Raw genomic sequence first — 19,490 nt, forward strand, 5'->3', positions numbered from 1 at the left:
ACACCACTGAATGAGACAGGCACACACATACTGATGTGGTAGAGTTAAACATGTTAAGGGGATCGCAACTCTCCTCCTAACTGACAGTGGTGTCACAGTACAACATAAAAACGAACTATACAAATCAGCTGAAAAAGGGCTTAACTCACAAGATTGATACAAATAGAAATACATCTAACAAAAACACCGGGTACTTGTCGGCCTGTCAACAAAAAATACACTAAATGCAGAGCTCAGAGGATTTGCCATAATTGACAGCTAGCTAAAAGTCAATAACAACTAGTAACACACTCATACATCAAAGACTAAATTATCAATCTATAAAAATCCAACATCCTATGGAATTAGTGTAAAGACGGTCATTAACAGTCATAGAAAAACATGACCTTGTGCATTGCGAAGATACAGGTCTCGACAGATTGTAGATCCATGATAGTGCATATGGGTATAACAATAATTTTTAGTTTGCTTTAACTTACTGATAACAACATTAAAATTAATACCAATAGAAATTGTATAAAAAAAACCCACTTAGAGTGTTAAATTGGTAGCATTTAAGAATAAGTTTATTTTAAAAGAATCAATAAGTTTACCAGTTTATGGTAAAATAATTACATTAGATGTATGTTTCATTACAATACGTTATTCTGATTGGCTAACTGCACATCATGTGTTATTCCTTAAGCAGTTGTATCACTCAATAAAAATTCTCATTCATGATGACACGAGGTCCCACAATAAAGTGCACAGGTAAATAAAATAAAAACTTGATAAAAGGCGTGTTTTCATGATCCTATAGGTAAAAATGTAATTATAACTATTGAATGCTTTTTTTTGTAACTTTATAGGGTTGTAAAAGCGTTGACCGTGCACTCATTTTAAGTATGAAGCGCTTCCGCGCTTCATACAAAATGTACTTCGGTCAACGATTTTACACCCCAATAAATTTACAAAAAAAAGAGCATTCAATTCTTAAATGATGATGTGCTATCCCGTTTGAAATAAGTTTTCTAAAAACTAAAGTTCAAAACCAAATCTTTATATCATGGAAAAATTTATTAAAAGTTTTTAGTAATTTGTGGTATCGAAATTCTTAACTTAATCATTTACTAGGAATACATAGATTACGTCCATTAAAATATATAACGTCACAAAAGAGCTACGAAAGATAACAGAGGGACTTTCAAACTTCTAGATAAAAAATAAACTGACAACGCCATGGCTAAAAAAAGAAAAAGACATACAGACAAATACAAGTACACAAGACACAACATAGAAAACTAAAGACAACACAAGTTCCACCAAGTCCCATCAAAAACCTGTGGTGGTATCTGGTGTTCCAAAAGGTCAGATCCTTTTCTACATGTGGCATTCTCTTCGTGCTTATGTTATGACAAAGCCGGTAAATAGTCTAATTCTGTAGGTCACATTCGTAAAAAGAAAACCGGATGGAAGTTACAACATGAGGGACATATCCGATATCATCTGTGAAACTGATATTCCATAACGGTCCATCAAGTCCGTAAATTAATGATGGAAATTTGACGATGCACAGTTTCAAGTTAATGAGGTACTTTGTATTATTTGGACGACATATATTACTGACATATAATTAGAAATTAAACTTCTGCTGGTTTGTTTGTTTTTGTACGAGAGTAAAGATGGTTCTGTGTTTACAAATAAACAGCTGCGCCATGAGCGCATGCTACGCCCGTCGTCTTGTGTGAAAGTTTTATGCAATAATCATAAATAGTTTCTGAGAAAGTTTTAAGCAATAACCATATATTGTTTTTTGAGATACGGAGGGACATATGAAACCCCCTCCCCCTTTTTTACAAAATACTAAATAACTGAAAAATTAAATTTTGAATCATCACCAAAAAGTATACAGATGTTGAGATAAATAAACAAAGAAGTGTGTAAAGTTTTAAGCAATAATCATAAATTCGTTTTTGAGATACGGCGCGACATGTAAAAACCCCCTCCCCCTTTTTTACAAAATACTCAATAACTCAAAAATGGAATTTTGAATCATCACCAAAAAGTATACAGATCTTAAGATTAAAATAACTAAAAATGGTGTAAAGTTTTAAGCAATAATCAAAAATTGTTTTTGATATACGGTGCGACATGTGAAAAAAACACCCCCCTGTTTTAGTTACAAAGTGCCGTAACTCAAAAAGTTTTAATCTTATTTTCACCAAAAAGTATACAGATCATTTGACCATCATAAGAAACAACTATAAAAAGTTTCATGAAATTTGGATAAGTCGTTCTCAAGTTACGGTGCGACATGTTTACGCCGGACAGACGGATAGACGGACAGACGGACGGACAGACGGACGGACACCGAACATTTGTATAACATAATACGTCCCGTCAAAATTTTGACGGGCGTATAAAAAGGGAGGTATATAATTTTAAATGGTAGATAATTGAATATTCTCGAATGAATAGATATCACTTGGGATCTGTAAGCAACGACACACAACTGGTATTTATAAATTTTATTTGCAGTTTGGAAGCATGTCTCTAGTCACTTTCATCCTTAGTTTTAACCCATGACGAGACATCATCAAAATCACTAGTGTTGTCATCACTGGATTCATCGTCTGTGTATGGTAAAGCTACAGATTTGACTGAAAGGTCAACATCAGCATACACGGTTTTATTATTGGATCCATGAATCACAAATCTTGGACTCTCGCAAGGACTGAAGACAATCTCAGAATAGTTGAGAACATGATCATTCTGAAGATAGATAAGAACACAGATTTCTTTAAATCGAACTATATATTTATTTATCAAGTTATTTGTAATATGTTTTATCATTTTTACTGTATTTTTATTTGTTATTTATACTAAAATAGAAAATACCGTTTTATGCATGATTGTACCTCTGCATTGTTCGTAACTGTATAAAAACTATTAATATTTTGTGATAATGAAGCTTGTTAACCTACAAAACCAAACCAAACAGTACACTATCTAGCTATATAGAATCATGTGTATGTAAATAGACCATTATCTTCGTGACTCTCAGCCAAAATAACAAACAAAACGAAAAATTATGGGACTGCTAAAGGAGAAGGGACAATAAGGCCCTTATTTGGCCCAAATATTATGCCAATAGTTATAATAAAGCTTCTGTTAAATTATTTTGTTGTTTCTCGGCTGAGCAGGATGTTTCAACAACGAAAATACAGATAGAAAACTGTATTAGTTCTGTATTTTTCATCGTTTTTGTGAAAATAGTACACATTATGACGTAATTGTGACGTCATCAGATAAAAATCTTTATGTTTTTTATTTATATTTCTTGACCCTATACATTTCTAAACATTATGTGCCAATTGGAAATAGTAATGAAACATTTTATTTTCTTGGGCCAAAACTAGGCCTTAATGCCCCTACTCCTTTGCATCACATATTCTGGTACCTTATAAATTCGTCTATATCAAGAAACACGGTTTCTCCCTTTAAACAAACTTTATCATTACAGAATTCTGTAATAGCAGAAAGTGTTCCCATTCTTCCAGCGTTGATGAGAGGTATACAAACAACCAATTGATCTTTATTTAAGACAGTTTCAAACATAGACAAAAACAACACATTTTTTCAGCGGAATTATTTCATTTACTCAATTTTCCTTTTTTACGAAAATATCTGATTTCAGTTGTTTCATTTTGGTTAAAATAGAGATAAAGATTAGACATTTCTTAACTGATTGTTTGAATGCCAATTATAGAACTTTATAATGTATGCTTAAAAAAACTCATACCTTGATTGAGATATCATTATGTTCTGCTTTATTCAGAAACTTGCACTTTTTGCCTGTCACTGTGTGGAGAAAAATGAACAATATTAACTTATCTTAATCAACATTTGTGGCGTTACTAGTTTCTACGAAACTTTTTATAGTGAATTAAAGTTCTCCTGATTTTTTATTTAATGTAATCTTGCTAATTTTTATCTGCACAAAAATAGCTGGGGTAGTTTAAGTCATCAGTTATCTAGTTTATATAGTTGTAATCATTTTCTCTAAAGAATTGTGATGATACAATGTTTTTGATTTCTAATTCTTAACTATTTCCCTCTTTTCTTTATTCTCAGTAATTTCAGATACAGCTACATGTACCTGTTATTCGTTAAAGGCTGTATTGACGTTTGTGTGTATTTTCTATGTTCATTGTCTTTTCAGTTGTGGTCTTATTCATGCGACCTATCACATCATATCTATTTACAAGATCTTAATAATAGAATCACGCGTGTGTATTTGTTTTTATACATTACCGTTTTCATAGTCATCTTCTTCATCACTATCTGTGCATTGTGCTGAATAAGAAACAACAGCACCGTACGGTGGTATGGCGTCACTTCGATCAATCGTGGAATATCCATCTCCTCCTCCCCCTCCTGATAAATTGATTTCCTCTTGTGATTGGTAGAGTACATTATCAACATGATCTTGACATAAATTGTAATTTGAATATTAAAAGTTGTATAATAGAAAAGATAGAGGCCATCTATAACATCTTAATTATAGTAATGACGTGATATGCAATAATAACAATTTAAAATTTTGTTACGAACAAATATATGTATTGATATCGTTTGGTTCAGTATGTCAGTGAATCGAATGTTATAGATTGACTCAGTTGTATTTGAAACGACTTTGAATCATTTTTTGTATTGAATTATCTTCAACTTTGTTTTTATGTGACCTTTTGTAACTGATCACAACTTTCTAATCGTTAATACGGTTATAGGGAAAATGGTACTATTTATTCTGCCATAGGCGACAATACTAACGTTTTCAAAATTTACCACTCCTCATAATAAAAACCTGGATAAAAAAGTTATGTGTGGTGTTAGTACTATATTATTCTGTTTTAAAAATTAAAGCCAAATAGTTTCATGACCAATTTCCAAACACCATGTGTATGAAATTTTCTCTATTAAATATTTCAATAGGTTTCAAACTTTATATTGAATCATAAACACACTGCGGTTATTCATAGATAAATGAAAAAAAAATATATTGTACCATTACATCCAATCACAGCGCTTCCGTCACCTGCCATGGCCAACTTTATGCTTGGAAAATTTTATAGTACAATTTTCCCTTTATATGATAGTGTTAATCAAAATCGATAAATGCATTTTCATAGCTTTTTCCTTTACTGTTATCATAAGCTTCAACCAACAGCATTCAGTCCAAATTGATAAATTGTACCACTTGAAAATTAGATGAACTCTTATCACATGCCAACGGCAGAACTTCTAATATATCAAAGATATGAAAACTAACTTACGTTGATTTCCAAGGGGGTGAATCACTTCGTCTTCATCTCTAGAAAAGAAAATGTATAAACAAATATTACAATCGAAATAAAAATTAATTACGGATTGATATGACACGACTATGTTTATCTTCTGAACATTGATAGTTTCCTAAACGTGTAAAATTAGCTGTGATCAATGACAATAGGCAATGTTGTCATTGTGATCAAAATGGTAATGCTAGAAACCCAGTTAACATCGATGGCTTTGATATCGTTATTTTTTGTTATTATGTCTTACCATTTAGTTGTAATAATAAGCATTTCTTAATGACGCCTCTTGGTCATTTTTAGCTTAGCCTACAGTGTAGATGATTGTTATCGTTATTGACCGCTTAACTGTGGTGACCTGTACATGTATTTCCTACGTTAATCGTCTTGCTTGGTTGCGGTATCATTCACACAACCTATTTCAGTATATATATATATATGTCGTTTATAAAATAAACGTTTATAAATAGACATTACTACAGTACAACCTGATTAAAATGTTCGATTACCAGTCTCAGAAACGAATCCATTATGCCACTTTAAAAGGAAATGAAATGGATGTAAACTTTGAATATTTGTTAAATAATGTTCAGTGACGGAAATACATCAATGAAGTAGTGATTCTACTTTTACCGAAACTTTAAAACTGTATGCAACATGTGACATTTGATATATTAGTTACTTGTTGTTCTGGATCCGAGAACCACAAACATTTATACGTATCCGAAATTAAAGCAACATGCTAGATTTCTTATTGCTGAGTTGTAAGCATTTTTTACTTGGACCTTAAAGTAGATATGGTGTCTTCCTACATCTTGGATTTTGAAATACCAGAAAACATCGGTCTAGATCTTTGATAAAATGTGCAAATTTTTAGAGTAGTAGGTAAAAAATTTCTTTCAATATAGAAAATGACATGTTTAATCATATTTATGGTTGTATTTTACAAAAAAATGATTCAATTTTTTCAAACTTTGCCACATAAGGGGAGGCAACTCAAATATAAGGATTCGATAAAGGTACTTTAACAATAGACTGTGTTAGGAATTACTCTATTTTATTATGTAGCATGAAAATGGGTCCGGTGACCTCATTTTTCTTTTTCTTATATGAAAGCATACTTTTAAAGCTATTTTTTCATATTTTATCTCAAAATTCTATGGTGCAGTTTTTCGTTTTATGGCAGAAAATTGTGTTTTCCATACATAATCTATACAAGATCTGTCAATGTTGATCAACTTGTAGCATGAAAATAAGCCCCGTGACCCATTCTTTTTATTATTTTATTTTTAAAAGCATGATGTAAACTACATTTTGGCAAATTATTAAAAAATTCTATGGATTATAATTATTACTATAGACACACCATCTACCTTAAATCGAAACTTAAATGTATGACATTATATATACTGAAGGCTTCTTTGATGATACTGCTTTACAATATAAATACTTACTCATGATTTAAATTTCGTTTTGCCTTCCCTGCAAAATGTGTGCACGACAATTATTAGTTATGATAGCAATGCTTTTTTTTAAATGACTTGCACTGTTCACTGAAATGTCTGATTATATCAAAGAATCATTTTAATCCTTTCAATGCATTATTTTAGATTTGATGCAACTTTTTAGCAAAATGTTGGCGCTGTTATAAGCAACGCACATTATTCTTTTTTATTCTACATGTATATATAAATGTGGTATGATTCCAATGAGACAACTCTCCACAAGAGATCAAGTGACACAGCAAATTGTAAAATAAATCGAACATTAATCATATGACGACATAACAGGTACCTCCCTACTAATATCCTTACTCGGAGATGTACTGTTCATCAAATCCACTTTATAGCAGGGAACGGATTAAATGTGAAGTCATGGCTGCAATAAATTTTGCATGCACAAATGCGTATATCGGATTTCTGTTTATGTTATGTTCAAAATCAAGTAGAGATGGCAAGGCGACGTCTCTGTGCTTCTTTGCCATAATGATGATTCACTGATTTACATTATTAGTGCAATACAAATATGTTTTCCAATACACTATTTATGAATTAACCTTTAAATGAATATCAATACTTCTTTAATCAAATAGGTTGATATGATGCATGCATTGCAAAAGACGCTTAATCTGTCGACGCATCAGGCTCTCGGCCATACAACTTCAATAAATACTACAAGTACAAAATTTGCGTGCGAAAACTCCATTCAACACTCAATAAGTTGAGTCTGGGCACAATACCTATATTTATGACAGCAAGGCAAAACATAAACAATGCATTAGGTATTTAGAGAACATATTTAGTATTCCAAGGACTGAATAAAGTTAATAATCGAGATATTCGACCTTACGGTCATAAAATTTCGATCAGGCATCAACAAATCAAAATACTAGGTTTGCTGATAAGAGATTCTTCACTTTTCTTTCAGATTTGTTTCATCCTAATCGATTGACGACTATCGCCTTAATTTGCACATTGTTCACTATACTTTAAGATATTATTAAAACGACACTGGTAAAAATTAAAATAAATGTACTTTTGTTTTTGCTTCTAAAAACGAATAACATGCGATTATATGTAAATGAAACTTCAAAAGACATGAAAAAAAGCTACATACAACTTACATTTCTTGTGAAAAACGGCCACGGTGAAAATAGTCAAAATACAAACTGCACACAAAATGGCTGAAACATATGCACCAGATAACCTTGAGGTGTCTGCAAAACAAAAGAACTGTATATCGAACTGAAGAATGTGTAGTGCACTCTTTTCAACTGTCCTCAAAAATATTTTTCTAAAATGTTGGTAATAAATTATCATACTATTTGAATATGTAAATTAGTTTGTATCACACAATAATTATCTATTGTTTAGTTGCACGCCTAATAAGATGACACTAAAATAATGAATAAGGGACTTTATTTTTTGAATTTTCCTCGGAGTTCAGTATTTTTGTGATTTTACTTTTTGAGCAATAACCTATAACCATGATAAACTAAAGTTATTCTTAATTGTGCTCAATGTAGGCATATATTGTATTCAACAAGAACCAAAAATGTCTAGTTAAAATTCTTTAATAAACTCATCATTGATATCAGCATTATACAAATTTATCAGAGACGCTCGAATAAAAAAGTTATAAAGTTATAAAACAGAATTTGATTTTTTTTAATTTCTTGACTGTTTTTGTCATACCTATTGTTGTTACTTCCAAAACCTCAGTAAAATTACTATGACCAAGTTTGTTTTTTGAAAACATTCGTACATAATATGAAGTCCCTGGTGTCATCGAATAAAGCGTGAACAATTGTTGTCCTTGCATTGTGTCTGCTAAAGGTCCATAGTTTGATAGTTGAACCATATCTTTGGTAAATAATTCTATATAGAATTCTTGCTGATATCCACCATTAAAATTTCTGTTCCATCTGACAAATATCTTTGTAGCTGTTGTTGCTAAAGTTACGTTGTATGGGCTCAGTGGTAAACCTTTCAACAAATACAAATGATAAGTTAAAACATGTGGGCATATTGGCGTCTCGTAAAAAAAAGACCGATGGGATATATTTTATTTTTTTGTTTAAAAACACATAGAACCCTATATGCAGTGGAATTTTTTTTATATTGGATAGACTGCTGGCAGCCGCATGAATATTGTATATATGCAGTGGAACTTTTTAGATTGGATAAACTGCTAGCAGCCGGATGAATATTGTATGTCGACTAACAAAAAACGAATCGGGCGCTAACTTCAGATACATTTGTACTGATGCACTATATATATTGCCTGTGTAATGTTTTTTAATTTAGCTTTTTAACTACTTCCGTTCTTTTGTTCCTGGTAAAGGTGAATACATAAAAGCTCTTTGGACGCACGAATTGTACAGAATGATAAGTAGATTTGTTTGAATAATAATGAACAATAAATGGTGCTAACAGAGAGATCAGGAGTCGGTAGTTAAACATTGTCGGCGTTACAACAATAGGAGTGCAAAGGTAATAAGTCTAAATCCTAATAAAATTTTTTTAGAAGAAAGCAAAATAGGTATCTACTCACACAAATCAATAATATATTTAACAATCATCGAATTTTCAATAGATGGACTAATAATTTCAATTGTATACAAGAGTCCAAAGTCAAATATAAATGAACAATATTTGCTTACTTGCTGACTTTAAAGTAAAGTGGTAAGTGGTGTTTCCAAAACGACTCACAGCGGTTGCAGTATAATTTCCAAAATCCTCTCCTGTTAATGGTTTAGTCTTTATTTTAATGTTGAAACCCTCAACATAAATGTTCCTTCCATGAATAACAACGGATATGTTGTTTTGTTCTTTAATTTCACTAACAACAAATTTTTGTTGATTAAAACCGTCTTTAATAACCATATCAACTTCCTCTAAGCTATACACTTCAAAGTTCAAAATTGTCGTTTGTGCAAATGTTCCATATTTTACAGCTTGAATCTTATTTCCAAAAATTGGAGGTCCTAAAAGAGAAAGTAGTGTGTTTCAAACATTTATACTTATTCAAACTCTAGCACCGATCGAATTTATACATACATGCAGTGTCAATGTTTCATAAAATGAAGCACTTGAACCTATTAAAGTATTATTGCTTTTTTTTTGCCGATTTTTCTAATCATTCACAATTGGCAAAAACAATCATTAATTATTGATATTCTTCCGAGCTTCATTAAGAAACCAGTATGCCTTGTCATCGACTAGACTGACGTTTAAAACCTTTGTTATTCGATCATGTATTATATTTTCTTGAAAAGAGAGGCGAAAGACACCAGAGGGACAGTCAAACTCATAGACTGAAAATAAACTGACAACGCCATTGCTAAAAAATAAAAAGACAAACAGACAAATAAAAGTCGATAACTGCTAACAAAAACAGGCGAAAGATAACAAAGGTCATTCAATAAAAGTTAATTCCAAGGTTGTTTTCTCTAGAGATACTTTAACGGAAGCAATATTTGTTTTTGCAGAGTGTAGAATATATGGCATAGTATATTTTGAATGGATTGTCTTATTTGCACTCATACCACATCCCTATATCTATATATGTATGTGCATCTTAAGTTTTAAAATAATATGCAAGAGTTAGGTGTGTCCATATCCTTTTGTGTTTTTATTTACATAGCATACCTTTACAACTGATTGCTGTATGTTTTGTTTGACGTAGTTTGTCATTACGATCAGTGATTCCATTACTAACTGAGCAAATATAAATCCCAGTGTCCTGTAATATACTTTCTTGTTTTGTTTGATTTAAAATCAAACTTCCATTCTGATCTCCATTTAAAAATCTGATGTGCTGCCCAGTATTTGAGGTATGTTCCCAGGGTTCGAATGTATATATGTTTGGTAATCCTTTTGGAATGCAGTCTAGCTTAAAAATATTATCCATTCTTGAAACCTTTATATTTACTACCGGTGGATCTAAAATAAAAAGGTACAGCTCACACATTTAAAGAGATAATATTCTTTTTTATAGATTTTCTTTTATTTCATAGCGAAAAAAAAAAGAAGATACAGGATGGTTGTCCATAATTTTATAAGTACAATACTAAAGGTACCTCATTTAAAGCAAAATTGTTTTATTTGCAAAGCATATGTGTATAAATTTTGAGATCTGAATTAATATGTCAGTGTAAGGAGTGTCCATAGCCTTCAGTAGTATATATTAATATTTCCTGTGCTATTTACTTTCATGATTTCATAGACATTATGATCAGTGGGAAAATATTGCTATGTTGATGCTTTAAATATATTTTAATGCAAAAATCTGTTCATTGGAACTACACATATAGTAATAACTTTATACGTCAGATGCAATAAAATGTTCGAAAAATCTGTTTACTTGATTTTTTTTATATTTCTCAATAAATTACCAAATAATTACAATAACAAAAGTATTAAAGCAAATGTCATTAATGACCAATTTTTTATACTATATGAATAAAACCAAATACAACTGGTTCAGTCTTTGAAAACATTGCCTTTGGTTAATGGAAATAACACATTTTGATTATTTCTTATTCCGGCTGATCGAGTCAACAAATAATGAAATAAAATCGATGTGATTCTTGGCGAAACTTCAATACTGCAGACTTAATCCTGGTGTTACCGAACAGCAGTATACTACTCCATCTTATCTTATAAATTGAGACATTCATCAATCTCCAATAATATGATGCATAATGTAATATGAACTATAGTTGAGACCCACCTCGGGATGTGGAATTTTCTCGCTGCATAAAAGACCCATTTGTGGCCTTCGGTTGTTATTTGCTCGTTGGTCGGATTGTTGTCTCTTTGACATATTCCTAATTTCCATTCTCAATTTCATATAACGTTTTCTTTTACGAGTAACACAGCAGGTATAACAAGTAACTTGTGACACAGCTTGTAGAGCTAGTAACTGCTGTCCATGCCGGAGCGTCTGAGATTGTTTTTAAATTTTTTTTTGGAGGAGTTGTCTTATTTTGTGGAGGTGAGTGTTTGTGTTATTCTTTGTAGTGTTTTGTGGACTATGATAATCATTTTTTCTATTAACATGGTGTGTCTATTTTATTCGATTATTCATTTTTATTTCACCCTAAGTTTTAATTTCAATCGATTCCGATGATATAAAGCTTGTCATATTTTAAAGATGTCTTTTTTATTTACAACCTAATGTTGACACTTTTGAATACTAAGGAGGTGTGGTATGAATGGGACAAATACAAAACAGAAAAAAATACGCTGATTTAGGTTGTTTGGCTGCTGTTTATATGACGTATTACTTACATCTCATTTGTATTAGATATAAAACCATATACTTACATTGAACAGTTATATAAATTCTGGCGGTCCCAGTTCCTACCTCGTTTATGACCTTACAAGTAAATGTGCCAGTGTGTGTTTTTGTTACTGGGTATATCTCTAACATCCTGAGATCTCTAAATATGTTTATGCTTTCATCCACATCATAACTAGGGTGATACCATGAAATATTATGTTGATTGGGGTAACAAGAGAAATTGCATGTCAAATCTAAAGGACCCCCTTCTTTAAGAGTTAACTGTGTGCCTTCACTTAATCTTACTCTTGGTTTATCTAAAACAGAAAAAGAAAAAAACTGTTAATGTCGTAGAAATAAAATGAGTTTACTAAACATTTGCTATGAGTAAAACAATAAGATAAATTTGATAATCATTCAAGCGATATAATTTCAATGTTTATTGGAATAACCAATAATTCTAGCAAAATTTAGACAGTAGCCAAATATAGACAGATTGATTCGCATATGTTTTCTGTATGATTAACAATATGATACCTACTTTCAGTTGATAAATGCATTTAGGACTTCATGAGTAAAATAAGAATCGTCCCAAACTTTCAGAAACTATACTTAATTAAAAAAAAATGCTAGATAGTTATCAAAGGTACCAGGATTTTAATTTAAAACGCCAGACGCGCGTTTCGTCTACATAAGACTCATCAGTGACGCTCAGATCAAAATAGTTATAAAGCCAAACAAGTATAAAGTTGAAGAGCATTGAGGATCCAAAATTCCAAAAAGTTGTGCCAAATACGGCTAAGGTAATCTAATCCTTGGATAAGAACATCCTTAGTTTTATAAAGATTCATCATATACATACATTTAACAACAAGCTGTACTTTGGAAATCAATGGCACAGTCATATGACGATTAATTGCTTTGCAAGTAAAATTAATACGAGGGCTGTGATAAGTCAGACGTAAAGAATGGTTGATGCGTCCAGGTCCTCCTACTATATATAATCCGTCAGTTGATTGAAGAGATAACGTTTCTGGTGGATCTCCACTGTCAACTAAGCAGCTTATTGTAAGTTCACTGCCTTCTTTACCTGATATATAGGCTTTGTATTCGTTTAAGAATCGTATATTTGAAGGGTATTCTGTAAAGTAATTTGAAAAAAAACAAATATTAACATAAGTCAAAACGTGCATTTTTTTAAATAAATGTAAATACACAAAATTTATTTCTTTACAAAATGCATATTTTTTTGCATAAAATTTATAGATAATTTGATAGCAATGAGTTACATGATGTGTTTGATATAATAGCACTTTTTCATAAGGTTGTTGTTGGTTCTTGCATAAACTTTTTACTACCCAGCATACAGTATGAACAAGCTCTGTTTAAAATCTTTTTCCTGAAATGAACATTGATTAACTACATAAAATATGGTGAATGACAAGCCTAACGATTTCAAATTTGTTATCGTTTCCTCGAGTTCTTTTAATATAGTCAGACACTTTCCGTTCGTTTGAATGACGTTTCATTTCTCAATTGAAAAATGTGTGTGCGTGCTTGTTAAAATCATAAGAACTTTATATCTAGGAATTTGCAAATTTAAAAACACCTGTCTACAGTTTTACGATGGATTACTGAAACCATGGTGATAGCGTAAAAAAATTCACGATCTTTTATCTTCATATATATATTACCATTTATGAGCTATTTTCTATCAAGAATTGTTTTACTTTGTTTGGATTTCTTTGATTTTTTGTGGTGACGCAATTATATACTAGCAATTTCCACAAAACTAAAATGTAATAAGTATTCATCGTCAAAATCATATTTGCAAAAATACTTCGTCAGTTATAACTGTAATACTTAAATGCTTTGAAATTAATTGTCATTTTTTGGTGTTCTTTCTTTTTAATTTGTTTTCCAGAGTGTTTATGCCGTCTTTATACTAAATTCGGTGTATGTTCACTGATTGATCTGGGGGTACATAATGTCTTCATTGATTGTAACTGACTTTGAAAAAGATCTCAATATCTGCAAGTACTCTAATTTCGGTGCTGTGTGTTTTTTCATGTCTTTGTTTTATGCCTTGTTCCAATCTCTTCCCAAGCAAGGATAGGTTTGAGTTCACACTACCATGTTTAACCCGGTCACATTCTTTATGTGTATGTCTCTAGTCAATAGATTGTAGTTCGTGGTTGTCGCTGGTTCATGTCTTGCATTTTCATTATTTTCGTAAACTATTTTGTTCAACATCAGGCCAAACGTTTCCTCGTTTTTCATGTCGATGCCCTTTATGGCCGGCTATATTGTATGATGTTTGCTCATTTTGAAGGTCATACTGTGACATTTTTTTGGCTTTAATCAACTTCATTTGAACTCTGATGGATAGTTGTTTCATTGGCATTTATACCACATCTCCTTTTTTTCATATTATGACATATTATGACATAATTGACAATTTTTAATGGTAAGCATGATAATACCAAGCAGGAATTGGGACCCAATTATTTCTTCCTTTACTTCAATTCATTTTTTTTCATATTTGAGAGGATATTTTGTATAATATATAATATATATCATGTAATTTCTGGAGACTGATTAAACATAGTCAATAACTACAAGTTGAGACACCTTTTGTCCAAGGGTTCGAAATACAGAGAGCCACAGCCAATCAGTTAGAAGCAGAACTTCAAACTACTAATGGATTCTGTTGAGGGTTATGCAAAAGACTGGGCAAAACGAGAAAAGGTTGAGGTTGACACTCTTTTGGAGTGGGTTAAATTAGTGATTCAGATAAGAGTAAGTAAGCTTAAAGGGTCAATGACCACCAAAGCTCCTTCCATCTTTAAAGACCCTCAGGTCATAAAGGAGTTGTCTTGCCTCCATGACAAATATGTTGTCGTTCCAGCTGACAAAGCCTCAAACAAGATTGTTTTTGTTTGCAAGAAACACTACATTGACTGCCTGATTAAGGAACTGGGGATACATAACACACTTAGAAATCCTACATATACACTAAGTACGCTTACGAAGCAGGAGATCTTGGAAAACGACAAATCGTTCTAATCTCCTTTGGTGTAAATCCAAAGGATGAAGACCAGGATCTTCCATCCTTATATTGGATTCCTAAGCTTCACAAGCGTTCTTATAAGTAAAGGTATATTGCAGGTTCTTCCAAGTGTTCCACTAAACCCCTTTCTAAAGTCCTTACTGCCATACTCACTGCAGTCAAAAAAGGACTTCAGAAATATTCCGAAACGGCATATTCAAGAAGTGGTGTTAATCAGATGTGGATACTGAAAAATTCAAAAGAGTTATTGGTGAATTAACAATCTCAATCATTAAAACATTGTATCAACTTTAAAACATTTGATTTTTCAACTCTTTATACCACTATCCCACATACCAAACTTAAAGCTCGAATGAAAGAACTCGTCAGCTTATGTTTCTTTAACAAAAAGGGCACTAGACGTTTTAAATATCTAGTTTTGGGCTGGAATTCAGCTTACTTTGTGAAAAATCATACAGAGTCAAGGAGAAAATATACCGACGAGGATATCACTGCCATGCTGGACTTTTAAATTGACAACATATTTGTTGAATTTGAAGGTTTGGTCTTCCAACAGACTATTGGAATCCTAATGGGTACCAATTGCGCTCCTCTACTTGCAGATTTGTTTTTATATTCCTATGAAGTAGAATTCATCCAAGGGCTTGTACAGAAAGGAGAAAAGAAATTAGCCCAATCTTTTAAATTCACCTTTCGGTATATTGATGATGTACTGTCTCTTAATAATAATAGATTCAGTGATCACTTACATTTAATATATCCAAGTGAACTTGAAATTAAAGATACTACCGACACAGATAAATCTGCCTTATATATAGACCTTTTTCTCGAAATGACTACAGATGGTAGGTTGAATACCAAAATTTATGACAAACGGGATTATTTTAATTTTCCTATAGTCTAATTTCCATTTCTGTGTAGCAACATCAGCGGCACCAGCATATGGAGTATATGTGTCTCAATTGATACGTTACTCTAGAGCTAGCTCAAAGTACGTTGATTTTGTTGAACGAGGAATACTACTTTCTCAAAAGTTGCTAAGACAAGGCTATGAATCAATCAAATTAAGGTCATCACTCAAGAAATTTTACGGTCGCCATCATGAGCTGATTGACCATTATGACAAAAGTGTGTCAGAAATCATATCTGATATTCTTCCTCAGTCATAATAACCTTCCATCATTACCGAACTAAACAAAGAAATAACACGACGGGTGCCGTATACGGTGCAGGAAATGCTTACCCTCCCGGTTTTTAGTGGAGTTCGTGTTGTTTCTTATTTCTTATTTATAACTGTTTATATAAATGTCCTTTGGTTTTGTGAGTCTTTGTTAACTCCTTGGTTTTGATTGTTATTGTCATATAACATGTACAATAAAATTGAGAATTGAAATGGGGAATGTGTCAAAGAGACAAGTATACTAGTTCAGCGATTATGGACGTCTGCAAAATTTCAATTACTTTGACATACTAGTGGTCCCCTTCGTTGTTTCTTCGAAAATTTGTAAATGGTCATGGCCCGCATTTAAGAGAGCAATAATATCGAAAATAAATATGGACCATATACGAACACAAACATCCACCCTTTACATTTCAGACTCACTTAATTACAAGTTAAATAAAAGCCCTTTGGATATACTACAAATTTGAGCATCTTTTCATAATTTTTATCGCGGTACAATATCCCATTTAAAAGATAGTAGATTCATTAAGGGTTTTCATGCGTGGGAACTGGACTGTTGTTATGTAGAGTCAGGTCACAAACATATTATCATTTAAAAACAATATGATTGTATATTTGATTGCGTATTACTTGTAATTCTTAATGATACATCATACGCAGAAAAAATGTTGTCTTGGAAATAGCTGCATCTATATTCTCCTTCATCGTATTCTGAAATGTTCCTTATTTTCAACTGATATTTTCCTCCGCTTTTGTTTATAATGATCTTGAAACGGTCCTTGTTTTCAATGTCTGGATTTATTGATGTTCCATCTGTATATACTGTAAAATTTCTGCTGTGATTACCATATAACATTCGTGACCAACGTATTCCGTTTACTGTCTTATTAGAACAGTTTAAGATCACTTCAGCTCCTTTGGTTACATATATTTTGTCTTTTTGAGGAACAGCAATACTTTTACCTTTATCATAAAAATCTATACAATGTTAAAATACTTAATATTTCTAATTTATTCGAAAATATGAGTGATTGTTTCAAAATTTGTTTAGTAATATAATAATCTATGAAGCAAGTATGTTTTTTTTTCTAATTTTCGGACAATTCTTTTTCAAGATTATAGTCTTTTATAAGTGTCTTTTATCTTATGGGTGCTATGAAATTAAAACTGTATTTCTTTTTGATTTGATATTCTCTCTATATGTTGATGAATATGAATAGTATACATGGTAATGCACGAGTTATGTAAAACATCTAAATAAGGCTATCTGAAAATAGCGTCAAATATGCCCGACATTGTTGTTAAATTCAACAAACTACCACTATGCACAAAATATCAAGAATAATTTTCATGAAAAAAGTTAAACCAAGCTTTGTTGTACTGAAGAGTAATTGTGAAACAATACTTTAAAAATTGTAACAAAATACTACTATCAACTAAAGAGAAATTATCAATTGAAAACCCCTGCACTCCTGTTAACTAAAAAAGTTCATTTAGTCTCTGTTTGTTAGTTTTCTAATTTTCAATCATATAGCAATTCGTTTATTTGATAACACCACTAACACAGGATATTTCTACTTACATGACACTTTTCCTATTTTTAGAATTTAATTGATTCCAAGGTAAGTTAATAATTAACTTAATGCCAGCAGCTTATGTAATCCAGCTACTTATTTTCAGTATATGAAATATATCTGTATTTATTTTTAAGTACATTTCATCGCAGTAATCATAATAAATGTAATAACATTGTGCTTTTCATTCATGCGTGTTACCTTGGCATTGTCATCAAGTAATGCTTAGTTTGATTATTAGTTCAATCAGAATGTACATTAGACATGTTAAATTTAACCTTGATCTTATTTTTACAGTTTTCTTATTTTATTGACATTTTGCATATATATTTCATATTATTTTGATACTTACAACAAAAGCATCCAAAGACAAGTAAAAACGTCACTTCTAGTGGCATCTAAAGTATAAAATATAAATAACATATGTTCGATATTTTGAACCTTTGTGCACGTTTTATTCCAATATGTTGCACTTAAAAGATATTTGATTCCGGAACCTAACAGTAAAGATGAAGAGGCAGTACTTTCAAAAATACTATCTCGTTACATAATTGTTTTTAGGTTTAGGGAAAAAAAATCCATTGTGAACTTTTCACTTCTATATTCCAAAATTCAAGCTGGGCCAGCATGCAGTTTATATATCTCCCAGGTGATACGATATACCAGGGCTGTTATGTCCTATCATGATTTCCTTAATAACGGGTTGCTGGTCACAAAGAAGCTGTTAAACTAAGAATTACTAGTGGTGAAGTTGAAACCGTCCCTTTCGGACACCATAACGAGTTGGTTGATCGTTATGAATTATCAGTTTCACAGATGATAAAACAGATATGTTTCAATTGTCATCATTACAATCCCGTCCCCTTCTTCCCGAATGTGACTTTATATCCAGGTTTGTACTGACATGAGAAACACGACGGGTACCATATGTAGATCTGCATATCCTTCAAGGAAACCTGAAATCACCCATATTTTAGACATGCTGTTGTCAGTTATTTTCAACTTTCGAGTTTGAATGCCCCTTTGGTATCTTTCAGCTTTCTGCATTTAAAAGCGTTCATTTTTATGTTCATAACTTCAGGAATAAATGAACGAATTAAGATAATTATACGAAATGACATGCTGTGTCCAGTAAACAGGACGACCATACAAAATCTTAACTACAAATAATTGCACAATTTGTGATGATATAAAAGCGCATTATACTTACTGTCGTTGGTTATGAGTGTAGGGAATGCCTTTATTCATAACATTGTTCTTTTTTCTGTCTATTAATTATTTCCTTTCTCCTCCAAACTTCCTGTGTTTGTATAGATTAAGGAAGTTTATGCCAATCAAACTCGTCGAAACAATGCTATGACTGATGTACTTTGGAAAAATATTAAAGGAAATTGATCATTAATGCAGGAGTTGGAGTGTTGAATTTACAAAAACAATCAGATAATAGTACGACAATATGTGAAGTGCAAAAATATGAAATCAAGTGTGTCAATTTGGTGATATCCGATTCATCAAATATTCCCAATTTGAGGAAGATAAAATGT

At 31.7% G+C, this 19,490-nt stretch overlaps 1 protein-coding gene across 1 annotated transcript; it reads right to left on the reverse strand.

Annotated features, from left to right (window-relative positions):
• Positions 1–2,492: 2,492 nt before the first annotated feature.
• Positions 2,493–19,311, reverse strand: LOC139529910 (protein turtle homolog B-like). Its single transcript, XM_071325873.1, has 14 exons — positions 19,157–19,311; positions 18,299–18,344; positions 17,003–17,335; positions 12,982–13,260; positions 12,164–12,436; positions 10,484–10,777; positions 9,496–9,819; positions 8,528–8,818; positions 7,957–8,049; positions 6,788–6,815; positions 5,316–5,353; positions 4,294–4,467; positions 3,782–3,840; positions 2,493–2,751 (listed from the first exon to the last, which is right to left on the reverse strand). Exons 2-14 carry the CDS (start codon positions 18,342–18,344, stop codon positions 2,533–2,535), a joined length of 2,451 nt encoding a protein of 816 aa, XP_071181974.1. The 5' UTR covers positions 19,157–19,311; the 3' UTR covers positions 2,493–2,532.
• Positions 19,312–19,490: the final 179 nt, after the last annotated feature.

Source organism: Mytilus edulis, chromosome 7 (assembly GCF_963676685.1).
Source record: "Mytilus edulis chromosome 7, xbMytEdul2.2, whole genome shotgun sequence".
NCBI lineage: Eukaryota > Metazoa > Mollusca > Bivalvia > Mytilida > Mytilidae > Mytilus > Mytilus edulis.